Source organism: Panthera tigris, chromosome A1 (genome assembly GCF_018350195.1).
Source record: "Panthera tigris isolate Pti1 chromosome A1, P.tigris_Pti1_mat1.1, whole genome shotgun sequence".
Classification (NCBI taxonomy): domain Eukaryota; kingdom Metazoa; phylum Chordata; class Mammalia; order Carnivora; family Felidae; genus Panthera; species Panthera tigris.
This window is the reverse complement of record NC_056660.1, coordinates 25,044,706-25,061,753: the sequence shown is the minus strand read 5'-3', so window position 1 is coordinate 25,061,753 and position 17,048 is coordinate 25,044,706. Positions and strand designations below refer to the sequence as shown.

Sequence of the window (17,048 nt, the reverse complement as noted above, 5' to 3'; positions counted from 1 at the left end):
AATTTTTTTTTTAAGTTTATATATTTTGAGAGAGAAAGAGAGAGTGTGGGCACATCTGTGTGGGGGAGGGGCAGCAAGACAGAGAGAGAGAGGATCTCAAGCAGGCTTGGGATGTGGAGCTGGATCTCAGGAAATGTGACATCGTGACCTGAGACAGAATCGAGAGCTGGACACTTACCCGACTGAGTCACCCAGGTGTCCCAGCATGCCACGACAAAATGCAGGGCAAGACCTCTCTTTTGTGGGTGCTTCTGATGCTGGACTCTGTGATCTTTTTTGCTCAAAGCACATTAATAATTTATTATCTATAATTCTCAGTTTTGGTAGTTTGTAAGCAGTCTGCAGAATCACAGACTTAAAAAATTCTGTATATTCCCCAATCTTTAATGGATGTTCTGTCCACATATAAATTTAAAGTAGTGTTTTATTTTTTTAATGTTTTATTTATTTTTAAGAGAGAGAGAGAGAGAAAGAGCGAGCAGGGGAGGAGCAGGGAGAGAGGGAGATGGAATCCTCCCTGAAGCAGGCTCCAGGCTCTGAGCCATCAGCACAGAGCCCTACGCGGGGCTCGAACTCACAAACTGTGAGATCATGATCTGAGCCGAAGTTGAACACTCAACCAACTGAGCCACTTAGGTGTCCCTAAAGTAGTGTTTTTTCTTTTTTTAATTTTTTTTAACGTTTATTTATTTTTGAGACAGAGAGAGACAGAGCATGAACGGGGGAGGGTCAGAGAGGGAGAGAGACACAGAATCTGAAACAGGCTCCGGGCTCTGAGCCGTCAGCACAGAGCCCGACACGGGGCTCGAACTCACGGAGCACAAGATCATGACCTGAGCTGAAGTCGGACGCTCACCGACTGAGCCACCCAGGTGCCCCTAAAGTAGTTTTTTAAAAAGCTATTTTCTTGGGGTGCCTGGGTGGCTCAGTTGGCTAAGCCTTTGACTTCGGCCCAGATCATGATCTCATGGTTCGTGGGTTTGAGCTGCATGTCAGGCTCTGTGCTGACAGCTCAGAGCCTGGAGCCTGCTTCAGAGTCTGTGTCTCCCTCTCTCTCTGCCCCTCCCCCACTTGTGCTCTGTCTCTCTCTCTCTCAAAAATAAATAAAATGTAAAAAAAAAATTAAAAAGCTATTTTCTTATTGAGTCTTTTGAAAGTATTCAACTTCGTTTTCACAGCAACAAATTTCTTTTTATCATCATTTCTGTCAATTTCTATAGGAGTTGAATTTTGGAACTAGATTAGTAGGGCAGCTGACTCTCGGCGGGTGTCAGACAAGCCATGGGAGCAGCAGGAGAATCTGGGACAGTGGCACGTCTGAGAAACTAAGGAGGCCACTGGCTAGAACTCGGAGAGGAGGCTTTTCCGCAGGAAAATGAGGAGACAGAGGTGGGAGGGCAGGGTCATTTGGAAACCTGTGTGAGAAGTTTGGAAGGGGGTCTCAGTCTCCCTGTGAGAAGCACCTTCCTTCTCCAGTGCCTGCTTACAAATGATAATGATTTGTCAGAGGGAAAAAGCTGAAGTGAGCCCAGCCACTGTTTGTGAGTGTCTCTTAGAAATTAATAGAAAACATTTCTAAAATGGTAATGACAAAAGAGGACATATATATGCTCATTTTTTCCCCTATCGGAATGCTAAAATCGTGGACGCTTTGTTTTGTGCTATACATCCGGCTGTGCCATCATTAGGGGGAGGCTTTAGGCTGCCTTTCTGAGCCTCTGTTCCTTTAAAATGGAATAATGATGCCTACAGAGACCTACTGAGTTACAGTAAAACCTTGGTTTGTGAGCATAATTCATTTCCGGAAACATGCTTGCAATCCAAAGCACTCGTGTATCAAAGGGAATTTCAAGAACCATTGGTTCAGTTGTGATCATGTGACATTCGGTACCACTCGTATTGCAAGACATTGTTCATTTATCAAGTTAAAATTTATCAGAAATGTTTGCTCGTCTTGCAGAACAAGTTACTCGCAATCCAAGGTTTTATTGTACTGTGAAATCATGTCTACACCGTGCCTGCCACCTAGTAGAGGGTCAATATATCTGTGGCCTTCACTTGGGGAGCTTTGAATTTTGATGGCTCATGATTCAGTATCTTCCCACCTCTTTTCCCAGACTAGATGGTTCTGAACAGGAAAGCCCACTTAATTTGAGAGGCCCCATGCAAAATGAAAATGCAGAGGTCCTTGTTCTAATATTATTAAGAAGTTCAAGACGGTGAGAACAGGGTATTGAATCAAGTGCAGCACCTTTCAAAGTATTGGGTCCCATGTGACTGATCAGAGGTCCCACATTCATGAAGCCAGCCTGGGCTTGGGAATCAGCGTGTGCAGACAGGGAGGTGTGTGTGTAGAATACAGAATGGTCTGCATCCTGGAAGTAAGCGAGTTTGTATCTTGGAAGAGGCTGGGAGATTTCTTTGGGACTGGCTACAACCAGAACGTGGAGGGGATGCCTTTTATCTATTAGAAGGGTTGCTTTTTTTGTACAAAAAGTTCAAGGTGTTGCTTTTTTTTTGTATAAAGAATTCAAAGTGTTGCTTTTTTGTATAAAAAGTTCAATCCTTCTCGACTTCAATTGCCCAGAGGAGCAGGGAGTCGGCAGGGGTAGTCGTGAGGCACTATGGACGTTCAACAGTATTAAAATCTTATTCTCCAGTTGGAAGTCCTATCCTGGATGTGTGGCAGTGGAGTATCCAGAGAGGCCTTAATCTCCCAAAAGGAGCAAAAAGAAGAAAAAAAGAGAAAAAAATCATACATGCCCACATCCATTAAAAACAACAACAAAAACACTTATTGAGTGCTTACTGTGTGCCTTACTGAAGTGGCACGTAAGAAAAGACACAGGCATCTACAGCCCAGAGGGAACAGAAATATGAGCAGTAGACACGTATAGTATCATAAGTGGAATAGATAGATGTTTGTTGTGTTTTTGGCTGCTGAGCTTCTGAACCCCGCTCCTTGTTTTGGGGGCACCCCATTGTGTGAGTCTTGGTGGGAGGCAGGGCCTTCCCACTATGGAAGCCGAAGGTAGCAATTCCTTCTTGTCTCCTAGCTCCAGTGAGTGCATGAGACCTAGGCTTAGAGGGCCCCCTCTTTTTCTTCCCCAGAAACACTAGCCTTTCGTTGGGGATGAGTCCCAGGTCTGGCCTGAGAGGTGTCGGGCAGCATGCGGCTCGTGCCCGCACGACGACCGGGTGATCTCAGGTAAGTCCCTTAGCCTCCCTGAGCCTTAGCTTCTTTATCCTGCTTCACGTGGTTAGGAAGGCTCATTCGAATCAGACTACGTGAAAATAACCCGGTCCACAGAAGTTATTCCCTAAGAGTTCGATCAGGGGCATAAACTGGTATTGGGGGCCTGGGACATGGTCTTGGGAGGGAATCTGAGGACGTGTCCTGGCTCAGGGAGAAAAAGTACCAGGACTGGTGAGCTATGTCTGCCATGGGTATTGTTGACATTTCTGTGTTAGTTGGATCTAGGAATCTTAAAGATTTCCATGTGGTGGCTTTGAGTCTCTGAATGAAATAGTCTCATGGCTTAGGCTCTTGGCCCAAGTTTTCCATTATTAGATTTTTTTTTAAAGAATTTGTTTGAGGGGCGCCTGGGTGGCTCAGTCAGTTAAGCGGCCGACTTCGGCTCAGGTCATGATGTCACGGTCCGTGAGTTCGAGCCCCGCGTCGGGCTCTGGGCTGACAGCTCAGGGCCTGGAGCCTGTTTCAGATTCTGTGTCTCCCTCTCTCTCTCTCTGTCCCTCCCCCGTTCATGCTCTGTCTCTCTCTGTCTCAAAAATAAATAAACGTTAAAAAAAAATTAAAAAAAAAAATTTGTTTGAGAGAAAGAGAGCAGGGGAAGGGCAGAGAGAGAGAGAGAGGGAGGGAGAGAGAGAGGGAGAGAGAGAATCTTAAGCAGGATCCATGCTCAGCGTGAAGCCTGAAGTGGGTCTCAATCTCATGATCCCCAGATCATGACCTGAACCAGAATCAACAGTCAGATGCCTAACCAACAGAGCCACCCAGATGCCCCCTCCGTGATTAAACTTAAAAACACTGGCAACCACCATGATGGGGAAATCTTAACAGCTGGACCTCAGATGCCTTCAGTATCTGGTAGAGGTATATGGTAATGATCTAAGTAGCCCCTCAAATCTAGTTTAGATCCCTTCTTTTTTTTTAATTTTTTTTTTTCAACGTTTTTTATTTATTTATTTTTGGGACAGAGAGAGACAGAGCATGAACGGGGGAGGGGCAGAGAGAGAGGGAGACACAGAATCGGAAACAGGCTCCAGGCTCCGAGCCATCAGCCCAGAGCCTGACGCGGGGCTCGAACTCACGGACCGCGAGATCGTGACCTGGCTGAAGTCGGACGCTTAACCGACTGCGCCACCCAGGCTCTAGTTTAGATCCCTTCTTATGGGGCTCTATGGACTTCTCTTCCTACCACAGCACTTAACCATTCCATACATGAATCCCCTGCTTTCTTATCTATCTTTACCCACAGTCCCCCAAAAAGGATAAGGGGGTCCCAGACTGTGTCCATCTTGCTTGGTATTTTATCCCTGGAAGCGAGGACCTTGCTAGTCCAGTAGGCGCTGTGGTTAGGCAGTGAGCATTTCTGCCTCCTTTAGGGTTCGTGGCAGAAGGTAAGAGGCCATCACAGGATGGAAAAATGGGAGAGTAGTCCTTACTTTCACGTTTCTTCATAATCCAGAGGATTGTTTGCTTGAATTTTCCAAAATTTTTCTTCAACCTAAAGAGAATGTGAATTATCTCAAATTCATGTTTACATGTCATGCTACACAGTGTAGACAGTGCTAGAACCTGCCGAGTGTTTCTATTGTTGAAGAATTGGGCTCGTGCCTCTGCTTTCGGGGGCTGTTTTTCTTCCACTCAGTACTCAGGAACAAAGGGACAGTACATGGTGTTGACCCAGTGCTTCCCTCCTAGACTTTAGGCTGACACCCAAATCCTTCTAAACGAATTCAACAAGGGGCATCTTGGGAGCTAGGACAGGACTGGGAGGTCCAAATGTGAAACCGGCTCTAGGAGTTAAGCTCGTGCAGCTTGATTTTTCTCTATGGCTGGTGCATATCCCAGTGAAGGTTACATTTGGAAATAGCTGGGAAAAACAGCACCATCTGGGAGCTGGACAGAGTCACTTGAAACCCCTTTGCATTTAGTGGGAAAACTTTAAATACTCTCACTCAAAATGACTCATCATGAAAGCCACACTGAGGGATGGTTCTTCAAAATAATCAAGCCCTTACCCCCTCTCCTGTCAACATACAAAGCAAGTCGTCTTGGCATTTCACTGGCTTGGGCTGTTTCTGTTCCAAATAAGGGTGGTCTCCAGGGGCAGCTGCGTTTCTTGGTTCTCAGATCAGAGCCCCTTTGAAAGGGAATGTGCTGAAAGGAGTGAGCTTCCCAGGCTTAATTGGATCTGAGAAGAAGGCCTTTGACCTGACCGATTTTAAGTGCTCAGTTCAGATTCCTTGAGGAGAGTGGAATAATTTAACCTCAAGTAACCCCAGGAAGCAAATACCTTTGGCTGGAAAGGGCTGTGCTATTTTGGCGGGCAGAGAGCAGGTTTACTGTTTGTACTTTAGAAGCAGTGGCGGGACTTGAGAATGAGCTCTTCATGGCCCATTTGCATTGAATGTTATTTGTTGTATCTGCAAGCACTTTGAATGGAATCCGAAGCAGTTACCTAGCCTGCCATCATCTGTGAAAGGGTAAGGACCAAACGGGGGTGGGGTGAAGCCTGACTTGCAGGTCGAGAGCAGGATGCCAAACGTACGCAAGGGTTAAATTCCAGTGAGGGGATCCAGCCACAGGCACCCAAGGCCCTTTTGAAAAGCTTCCTCCCTTGGCTCTTTGCCCACCTTTGCCTATTCTTGCCAGCCGGCTCCTCAACGGCAGAGACTCTGAGATCCCCGCTATTCTATAGATTGACTATATATTCTATAGATTGATCTACGCCTAGTAGATCAGCACATAGTAGGTGCTCAGGAAATATTTGTTGAGTGCAATCAGATTAGAATGAACCTTGGTTATAGGCCCAAGTGGGATGGAATAGGTGGGGAAATGTCACATATGGGGCCCGGTAACTCACAGCGAAGTTACTTTGCATTTGTTTTTGTAGCTGTGTAAGGATCTGAAAGCTTGGATATTCTTTGTGTTGCACTCTGTGCATTTTGCTTTCTCCTTTCCTAGAGAAGCCTCAGGGGTGTCTGGCCCCAGGACTCTACTGAGCCCAAAGCAGAAGTTGCTGGCAGTCAGCCTCTCTTCTTGGTTTTGGAGAAAGCTTCAATTCATCAAGGAGGTTATGCAGGGCACCCTGTACCCCCACAGCTTGTTCCTTGGTGTCACTGCCAGCGTCTGCAAAAGACTTGCAGGAGGCTGGAACGTGCACCTTGCTTGCTAAGATTTCTGATATTTGGATAAATGAAAATCCAGGTTCCTCCGCAGCACATTCCGGATGTACAAATGGGAGTTTGGGGACATTTTGTGACCTGGGACTGTGGCAACTAGAAAGATTTGGTGCCAGCAACGGTCTGCAATAGCCTTATCATTCCCCACTCCAAATGGGGATTCTGGCCATCGCTCCCGGGCAGTGCAGATCATGGCTTTTCCCACTCCAGGGAGGGTGGAAAAGCGTTAGCTAGCCTATCGTGAAGCTAGGGAATTTCTTGTCAGATGCCCAAGATCTTGACCCCCCGTTGCCCCTTTTATTAAAAGAAAGGCCAGGGCTCTGACCCTTGCTCCCCGGACTTCTGTATAAGTTCATGGTACCTCCAAGACTTGTCCTGCCCTGGGTCTCCAACCTCTGTCACTGCCAGCCTTTGATCCTATCCTGTACCTCCCGTGCTCGTAGATTTCCTTGCTCTTGGTGGCAACCACATCATTCTGTCTACCTGCCCCTGACCTTCTCTTGCTTCTGTGCTCGCTCTTTGGCTCAGGGGACCTGCCTGGCCCTGGCCTTGGTCTTTTCTCTGGTGGCCCAGTTTATGCTTTCCGGGCTGCCACCGCAGGCCTACCTGAACCCGCTGACCAATAGCTTGATCTCTCCAGTCACTTACAGAATTCCCAGTTTCCTCCTGGTTTCACTCTCCAGAACCCCAGTCAGGGGGATGTCAATATCCTCTTCCAGTTCTTGGCGAGCAGCCATTTCTTTGAGCACGGTCCTAAACACTACCTGATAGGAGCTGTTGAGAACCTACAAAAGGAACATAGAATGAAACACCCAGAAAAGGAGGATTAATGGCTTACTATAATTAAGTACTTTTCGGACTCCCCGAAGTGCCTGGTGAGATTTCAACATGCTAGTAGGAAAACACAAACCCTGGGAACAGTAGGGTGGCCAGTAAGATTTGTTTTAAAGACTATTTCCATTATTCTCATACTCCTCAATCCCCCATTTGCTCTCTCTCTCTCTCTCTCTACATATATATATACACACACATATATAAAATATATATAATATGTAATATTATTATTAATTTTTTAACAGAAGCATGGCAATAAATCTTTTCAGAGCATAAAAGACTCCATTTCCCAAATGTGGAGATGGTTATAGAGCCTAAAAATGCTTCCATGATTTAAGAGCATACCAGGCTTTCTGAGTTGCAGGAAAGGCCAAGCTCCTAGTGGTTGCCTCACTGTGAAGGATGGCAGTCTTCAGGAAAGCGGGGTAGCACCTAACGCCTAACACGTTATAGTAGCGGCCAATTCTGGCTTTAGAGATTCTTCCAAAGTAATGATGTTTCAAGCTGCCTTTTTGTTTTGTAAATTTGACCAATCTATCCCAAATCTGTGATTCTAATACCCGTGAAGCTTTCACGTCGCCCTGCTCACGATGTGAGGTTGAGGTTGAGGCCATTATGGCTGTTCAACATCCGATAACGTACCGTATGCCGTTAACGTATTAGCCTCCTCTGGTAAGCGGAAGACCGACATATCCAAAGTTGTGTGTGAGCTGGGACAAATTTAAGAATGTAGCTTGTGGTTGGCTGGGTTTTTCCAGGTTGGGGGGCAGGCTGGGGTGCCTCAGGTCCCAGACTCCACAGCTCCTCTCCAACTGGGGGTGTTGAGTTAGCTAACCAAGCAGGCTATTACACAGAGGTGGGTGGCTCTCGTGTCATGGGGCCTAGGTAAGCCAGCCAAAATCTAAGCCTATAAAATGCCTCAATGTTATGAATCGAAACCTAAGGACCACCAGTCGCAAGTGGCCAAATGGGCTCTCCCCAGCTCCCGCCAGCAGAGCACTTCCTAACCACTTCCGATTTGGTGGTACACAATTCGAATCGACATATGCTCAAGTAAACTCTTAAAATGTTTTGTAGGCCTCAGTTTATCTCTTAAAACCGGAGTCTGCTTCTGAGCAGGTAGAGGTTAAGGCCCGTGGCACCAATATGGCTGCCTCTAAATTCCTCATTGTTGACAATTCTTCCCTTGGGATGGAGTGACTTCCTATTTGCCTGGGCCAGTGATCTCTCCCCATCGTCTTTGGATTCTGAGTTTTGTTCCCCAGAAACCACGGTGCCCGCTGTGGCCCACCCGACAACAGACCCACGGGGTAGGCCTCGTTGAAGTTCTCGTCCCGTCCAGGCTGTGCCACCCTACTCGATTTAGCCAGCACACGTGACTTCTTAGAGGTCTGTCTCATTTGCTTCCCCTGCCTGTAGAGTAGAGCTAGCCTCCTCACCATGGCAGGTGTATCGAGTACCCCAGTGTTGAGTTCTCCATGCCCAGAGACCTCTCCTGGGTGAATCTCTGGTTCCCGCGACCGAAAACATTTGCACAGCAAGGTTTGTGAGGCGTGGGGATGTCACAGAATTAAAACAAGCGTGGATCGTGAACTAAAAGCAGCAAAGGGAGCCGAGCTGTCAGAATAGCCAAAGTATGAGAGCCCCTATCCAAATAGAAGGACTTAGCGCCCTCTCTTTAGTTTGTACCCCAGTGGTTTCCGGGATTCCCCCAAAAGGGGCCTCAAAAGTCCACACGGACAAGTCTTTCAGCTACAGGTGCCATGTGGCGTTTACGCCATTCTTTCTGTCCTGCTCTGGCCCCGCCTGTCCATCTCTGGCTCCAGTGACGTTGCTCGGCTGCCTTCCAACCCGTACGGCTGCCTATGGTGAGGAGGCCAGTGTCTGGGGCTGGGTGGGGGTGGGCGTGGTGTAGTGCACCTGTCACACGGGGCCTCCCCCGTGTACTGTGCACAACTTCCCGGGAGGTGCCTCCCCTGTGCCTCAGACTGCAGCTGCATCCCGTACGGCACATCTCAGTGGACAGGGGTGCTGAAGGGCTCTGAGCAATTTAAGTTTCTAATTAAAACAATTCAGATTCCAACTCTTGCTGAAAAAAAATCTTTCTACCTTTTCTATTGTAAATTCAGAAGAATATATCGGCTTAATTTTGAGTTCCAGGGACACAAAATTTCGGTCCTGTGATTGTCGTTAGTACCTACAGTCCTGAGAAAGTTTCTTCGCTGTAATGGAAAGGATGCATAATAATGTTTCCACCTGAATCAGCGTGTAAATCTTAGATGTAAGTAGACACAGGAAATTAGAGCCACGAGCTTGCACCAGCAGGTAAAATATTCATGCAGGAAAGAGGACACCGCATACTGTAGATGTAAGGCTTATTCAAACTATTGCGACTTCCCATCTCCTCTCTGGTTATGGGGTCCAGCTGGGGAAGGGACATCCATGGACTCTGGGGGGCCGGTTCTGTGTCCCTCTGAGGGGTCATGGTGGCAGGACATGGGGAAGGCTAGCTGCCGCGAGCTGCTGCGGTGTTAGCCTGCATGGCACAGGCTGTTGTCTCAGTGTCTGTCCTGCGAGGCTGCCCCGTCCCTCGTCCTTTGGTCAGAGACAGCAGGCCTGCTTGTTGGGGTTTCTGAGTTGCTGTCTTTCAGCACGTAATCACCAGGGATATACGAAGCAAAAAGAGAACTCAGGAAACTCCCTACCATGTCATCCCTTGGGTCACGAGGTTACTAGCCAGTCTGATCGCTCTCCACCCTTCAATTTTTTTTTAATGTTTATTTTACTTTTGAGAGAGAGAGAGAGAGAGAGCAAGGAGGAGAGGGGCAGAGAGAGAGGGAGACACAGAATCTGAAGCAGGCTCCAGGCTCTGAGCTGTCAGCACAGAGCTCGACGCGGGGCCTGAACCCACGAATCGCAAGATTATGACCTGAGCTGAGGTCGGATGCTCAACCGACTGAACCGCCAGGTGCCCCTCTCCACCCTTTTCTTTTCTCCACCCTTCAGAGGCTTCTTTTCTTTTCTTTTTTTAATAATTTGTTTATTTTTTAATTTACATCCAAGTTAGGATATAGTGCCTCAATGATTTCAGGAGTAGATTCCTTAATGCCCCTCACCCATTTAGCCCATCCCCCCTCCCACCACCCCTCCAGCAACCCCCTGTTTGTTTTCTATACTTAAGAGCCCTTCGGAGGCTTCTTCTATTTGTTTTTTATATAACATCTAGGGTTTTAAGCTGTAGTAAGTGGGAAAAGTACATCTATTCCATCTTTCTAGAATTTAACGTCATTTTTATTGAGGTTTCGACAAAGACTGATTTACCTTGATATCTAGATAAATTGAATGTTTTATTTTGGGCTTTGCCACCTTTCAACGGGTTCTGGAATGTGATTATATTATCAATAGGGCTCTGAAAGTAGGGCCATGGAGGGTTACCTTTGGTTTTCTTCTGACCCACTTTGATTTAATGTGTGGCATTTAAATTTTCATCTGTTTTAAGAAAAGCTCCTTTGGGCTATGCTAACAATGGAACGAAGCAATGAATCCCAGCACCAAGAGGCAGTTCCCCGCTGGCCTGGGGCCACACTGCTCCAACATCTGGTGGAAGGTGGGCTTGAGTTTTTATCTGACTTACCTTGTTATCGTAGCTCTCAGTTTCCACTGAGTTCGTGGGTTCATTTAATAAATCGTCCCAAAAGCTCTCTTTGGAAACAAACTCCACGGCTTTTGATTTTGGAGGGCACAGCAGAAGCGAAGGCATTTGGAAAAACAGCCACAACAAAACCAAAACCAAAAGGAAACAGAGTTACAGCATTTTGCCCTTTTAAATAAAAATGCATGCATCATCAATAAGGCTTTAGGTAAACTCATCAACTTTCCTAAAGTTCAGCTGGGAGATGTTAATAAAATAGGAATAAAAGGGTCAGTTTCAGTGGCTGACTTTAGAAAGTGTGTGTTACGAGCGGCTGGTGAAGGTTCACCTGACACAGTGACATTTGAGTGAGTCCTGAATGAAGTAAGGCAGCGGACAAGGAGGCAGATAGCTGGGAAAGAACATTCCTGGCAGGGGGCTAGCAGGTGCAAAGGCCCTGAGGTGACAGTATGTGGGAGTGTGGCTGACATAACTGACAAACTGTAAGAGGCACAGTATACCTGGAAAGAGGTGAATATGGAAGGTAGCGGGAGTGGAAATGGGGGAGCGGGGAAGGGGTTACAAGACCAGCCCACAGAGGACCTTATAGGCTATGGGAAGAATTTTAGATTTTATTCTGGGAGAGATCTATTCTGAGTGTGATTTCCTCTTGGAAATCCTGAGGAATATTCCTAACTCCTGCCAGTGTTGTAAAAAAATTGCCGATTTCCAGACGTATGTACGGCTCCTAATTGCGAATTAAAGCATAAGAGATATATTCTCGAGCCTATGAGCGTATAAAAAGCAGAGAGAAAATGCCTTTGTTCTCAAGGTCAGGTACAGCCTGGGCCAGGAGAGGGGCTTAGAGCCTCCAGGGTCGACGGGGTGCAAATTGAATCAAGGAATTGATAATTACATCTTGGGCCCCATCTCCTGCTCCCGCGAAGGTGTGGCTCTTGAGGGGGGCGCTCAGGGACGGGCTCTCAGACGGTAATTGAGCCCCCAGGGAAATTACTGGGGCCTGTTTTCTCAGCTTCAGGATGACAGCAGCTCCTTGAAGCCGGCCCACCCAGAGAGCCCTGAAAATCCACCAGGTTGGTGCAGGGCTGACTTATTGTGTCCGATTTTGTGTCTCTTTGGGGATCGAGAAGATTCTCCGTGATCTCTGCACGCGTTTACCTTGCACTTCTTCCCAGTTTGGGGTCAGTAATAAAAACTCTGTTGGGATAGAGAGCCCCCACTCAGCTGGACCTGCCTTTACTGACACCAGGCCCGGGGGCCTCTCTGCTCGATTCCAGAAACGCCTTGTGCACCCACACTGGCTGCCACGGAAATGGCCGAGAAACGTTTTGAAAAGCCATTCGGGAACACCCAGCAACAATCCATGGGAGTTCCAGCAAGCTCTGAGGGGGAGGCTCCTGGTGGTGGTCACTGGAGAGCGGATGTGGAGGACCTGGGAGAACGCGTCTGGAGAGACGGAGTGGCAGGAGGTGCCTCCCGTGGAAGATTCTTCGAGTATGCGCCCGCCCTAGATTGAGAGTGAGAGCCTGGCTCTCGCCCAAATAGCTTAGCAAGTCCCCATCATTTGTGATTCCCCATTTGAATAGGCTTTATGGAATAATGCAAATGAACTCCTTTGAGGGAAACAGAACTAGGTGTTTATCGCGGGAAGAAGGTGGCTTGGCAGTCCTGAATGCCGAACGACAGCCTTCTGAAGGGTTAGATTCAACATAATAATTAACCGTACCAACGTCAACGGGCGCTGTCTCCATGTCAAGACAAGCTCAGCAGTTGTGCGGCAACAGCCACAACTGGGGCTGAACGAGAAGGAAAAGCTTTATGCCTAGTGCCTAATTAACTTTCCCTTTGGGGATTTCTGTCTACCTCTACCTTTGTTCTGGTGAGCTGCTCATCTTCTCCTGTGAGGCCCTATGGGAGGGTTGGTGGGGGCGGGGGAAGTGTCAGGCCCTTGAGCGGTGGCCCTACGGGCTACTTGCAACCTGTCGCCCAGCCCCTTGGCTCTCTGGTCCCCTCTTCTGTGTCAGGCTCATCTTCAGGGCAGCACAGAGGAGCGGGGCTGACGTTGGTAGATGCCAGGCACACAGGATTCCCTAAAGTAGACTGTGTCCTCTCTGGAGCCGATTAAGCACAGATCTTAATTTTTTCTCCATCCAATCAGTGCCTCTCTTCTAATGGCTTCTCCTGCCGGAACCATAGTTCCCGAATTCGGGAGAGATGTTTGAGCCGCCCCTGCAGGGCAGATCCCCTCATTGTGGATGAGGAAAGGGAGAGAGGAAGCAGTGAAGCATGAGCCGTGGGGCTGGCTCTGAAAAATGGGCAACCTAGCTCTGCTGATAAACAGGCAACAGAGGCAACTTTGTCCTGCCTTCACCTCCTCCACCTTTCCTGTACTAAGTTCCTTTTTATTCTCGACAGGTGGGTTGAGGGATTGGCTCGTCTGGTGATTGCTAAGGGCACAAGTCTATAAGCTGTTCTCAAACCTTGCTCCTCGAAGTGGGGCCCATGGATTAGTAGCAGTAGCTGCTTGCGAGAAATACAGGACCTCAGACCTACTGAGCCGGAATCTGCATTTTAACAAGATCCTCAGTGATCGTTCTGTCCATTAAAGTTTGAGCAGCACAGCTCTAAACCCTCCCTGGAAATGGATTAAGATGAAGACAATTCTATTGATCGGTACCCTTCTGGGGGGGGGGGGTTGGGTAGTGGGTGGGATACATTGTCTAGAGTCTGAGAGTTTGTTTGATAAGCCACCTGTGTGTCCCAGACTTAATCTCCCCCTCAGCCCCTACCATGTTGAAAGACAAGATACTATAGTCCCTAAATTGTTTCTAATAGGATGGGCCTGGTTAATTGTGGGGCTTTGCTTTGGGTGTGAGGGTGGGAGGTGTCAGTGGGGATTTTGCCACCATCAGGATTCCCTCCTGTCCTTCCCCTTCATAGGATTCCTCCTATTAAGCCCTCCTTAATAAAGAATGAACGTGTTTCAAGGCACCATTTGTGGGGGCTCCAATTTATTCCCTACCAAGGTGCCATTGGATATGTCTATTTGGACGGGCCCTTGCGTCCTTGTCAAGCCCTGCTGCCCAGCCCTCGGGGATGCCGGCAGCCAGCTAGACCCTCTTGAAATGTGGGGCTCCTGAGTAAGGGATGAACTTCTCTCCCAGGTCATTCCGTCTTGCTCCAGAGACCCTCTCTCTGTTTCTCATTCTATTCCTCCTCTTCAGGAAAGGACACGGAAACCCATCCAAGTTCAGAGGCCGTGTGCCCAGCACGGCCCCGGGTCCTCTCAAGGACTTGGTGCAAGCTGGTCCAGCAAGGGCCCCACCCTCCCGGGGCTCCACCCCACAGCCCAGGACACTCTGCGGGGAGCAGGGATCTTTGGATATATTATGCCGGGCGCTTACCACTTTCCTCCTCATGAGCCACGTCAGGGGTAGCACACACTGAAAAAGAGTAGCAACAATTATTGATAGGATGTGGTATGGTGAACTTGTCTGGACCTTTGGGTCCCTGAGGGAATCAGTTTAAAAAGCACGTCCCAAATAGCTGGGGGAGACCAGAGTGGAGATCGTGGGTTTTGGGGTAAGTGGCTTCCACCGTCTTTGGCGGTTTGAGGCCTGTTGCTTACGTTCTCGACAAATAGTGATTCCCCTCCCTCTGTTCACATTTCATCCCGCCCACCAGAATTTAAATTCTGAGAAGGTGTCATTTTTTTCTTTTCACGGGCACACTGAGCTCCTGGAGGAACAGGTGCACAACGTAGCGATTCAACAACTCTACATGCTCTGCTACATTCACTGCAAGCGTGGCCACTGTCTGTCAGAGGTTGTGATGGTTTTGTCCATCTTATATCCTGCCCAGTACGCAGTAGGTGAACAAATAAGTGTCGGTAGGTATACAGTAAATGTCGCGGAAAAAACTGAGTAGGGGTAACCTATTATCTTTCCTTCCAATTCCAGTGGTAAATACCCTCACCTCCCTTTTCAAAATTCAATTCTCATTCAAATTTAAAAGCACTGTACCCTTTGGCTCTGTTTCTTCCTTGGTCCCTGAGCCTGGCACCAAGCCCTAGAAATAATGCCTTGGCCACTGGCCTTAGGTAAGATCGCTGTATCCTAAAAGGTCAAAGGAGGTCTCTCTTTGGCCGGGGGCATGCTCATCCTGTTATTCTTACCTTCTTGTGGATGGATTTGTTAACTTCTACAAGTCATTTAAAATCATCGTAAGATCATAAGATTTCAATACCTTCCAAATCTGACTTCGCAGTGGTTAGTGTGGTTGTGGAGAGTTTTAGTTTTGATTTTGATTTTGCAGGTGCTGTTGAGAGACAGGAGAAGGTGGCCGTTAGCGATTTTAAACTCCCACTTTCCGAGGGGTCCATATTAGACATTTAGGGCCCGAAGTTCTTCCTCGATGCCCAAGGCTGATCGCGAGAGGGGACGAGCAGATTGGAGGGCACTGGTGGCACCCCCTGCCTCTCGTCCTCCTCTTTAGTTCCGCTAACTTATCTAGGACTGCGGTGAACCAGGGGTCGGGACACGTAGCCCCTCTGTGGCCTTCTCCTCTGGTCACCACAGGGCCAGTTAGGATCCTCAGGATAGACAGAACAGTATGGGGGGAGATTTTGGAGTTCCAAGTCGCTCCAAAGCCATGTGGAAATGTATGGGGTATGCGTGTCACTACGGGAAGTGGGCATGTCTGCCCTCCTGTTGCTCTCTGAGGAGTGTTCGATGGGAGCTGGCCGGGACACAAGGGGGCTATCTAGTACGATCCGCTAAGATACGCAATGGGAGGCTACTGTATTTTCTGAGGACTTTTGTAAGTTCTTGGTTATCGTTATTTTATGTCTGGCGGGATCTTGTAGTCCCTATTCCTTTTTGTGCCCTCCTCACCTCTCCCTCTTCCTATCCCTATACCCATGCATGCGCACACACGCGTCCTGTATGTAAGTCCTATGTGTGCACAGCAGAGACTAGCAGGCCAGTGGTCAAAAAGCAGAGGCAAACTGCTCCGCCTGCCCCCGGGGGTGTCAGGATTCGAGCCTGGGCCAAGGGGTCAGGACACAAGCCTCCCGCACCCACGCAGCATCCGTGACTATCAGTCCTTTAGCTGAGGCTGAGCCCTCTGCAGTCAAGGACCTCTCCAGCTTTTAAGAAGACTCATCCCATGCCCCGATGCATCAGCACTCCTGTGGCACTTGGGTAAATTCCTAGCAGTGCTATTGCTGGGTCGTAGGGTAGTTCTATTTTTCACTTTCTGAGGAACCTCCACACTGGTTTCCAGAGCGGCTGCACCAGTTTGCATTCCCACCAGCAGTGCAAGAGGGTTCCCGTTTCTCCGCATCCTCGTCGGCGTCTGTAGTTTCCTGGTTTGTTCATTTTAGCCGCTCCCAATGTTTATAGCAGCGCTTTCAACCATAGCCAAATTATGGAAAGAGCCCAAATGGCCATCAGCTGATGAATGGATAAAGAAGATGTGGTTTATATATACAATGGAATACTACTTGGCAATGAAAAAGAATGAAATCTTCCCATTTATAGCAACATGGATGGAACTGGAAGGTATTATGCTGAGTAAAATAAGTCAGTCAGAGAAAGACAGATATCATATATTTTCGCTCATATGTGGATCTTGAGAAACTGAACAGAAGACCATGGGGGAAGGGAAGGGAGAAAAATAGTTACAAACAGAGAGGGAGGGAGGGAAACCAGAAGAGACTCTTAAATACAGAGAACAAACTGAGGGTTGATGGAGTGGGTGAGAGAGGGGGAAATGGGTGATGGGCATTGGGGAGGGCACTTGTTGGGATGAGCACTGGGTGTTGTAGGTAAGTCAATTTGACAATAAATTATATTCATTAAAAAAAGGGGAAAAAAGAGAAAATACTGGAGAAGAACTTTGTTGTTTTTGAGTTGAAGAACTCCTTCAACAAGATAAAAATTGTAACTTATAAAGGAAACTATTAATAAATTCAACGTCATTAAAAAAATAAAAAAATAGGGGCGCCTGGGTGGCTCAGTCAGTTAAGTGGCCGACTTCGGCTCAGGTCATGATCTCGCAGTTCGTGAGTTCGAGCCCCGCGTCGGGCTCTGTGCGGACAGCTCAGGGCCTGGAGCCTGCTTCCGATTCTGTG

At 48.0% G+C, this 17,048-nt stretch overlaps 1 protein-coding gene across 1 annotated transcript in view; it reads right to left on the bottom strand.

Moving 5' to 3' along the window:
- ERICH6B (glutamate rich 6B) overlaps positions 1 to 17,048 on the bottom strand; it is a 70,235-nt gene that overhangs the window by 19,964 nt on the left and 33,223 nt on the right. The window contains exons 6-10 of the mRNA XM_042973367.1: positions 15,161 to 15,232; positions 14,320 to 14,358; positions 10,898 to 10,986; positions 7,078 to 7,214; positions 4,687 to 4,748 (exon numbers count right to left, since the gene is read on the bottom strand). Coding sequence (XP_042829301.1) covers positions 4,687 to 4,748; positions 7,078 to 7,214; positions 10,898 to 10,986; positions 14,320 to 14,358; positions 15,161 to 15,232 — 399 coding nt within the window. The remainder of the gene's footprint in view (positions 1 to 4,686; positions 4,749 to 7,077; positions 7,215 to 10,897; positions 10,987 to 14,319; positions 14,359 to 15,160; positions 15,233 to 17,048) is intronic.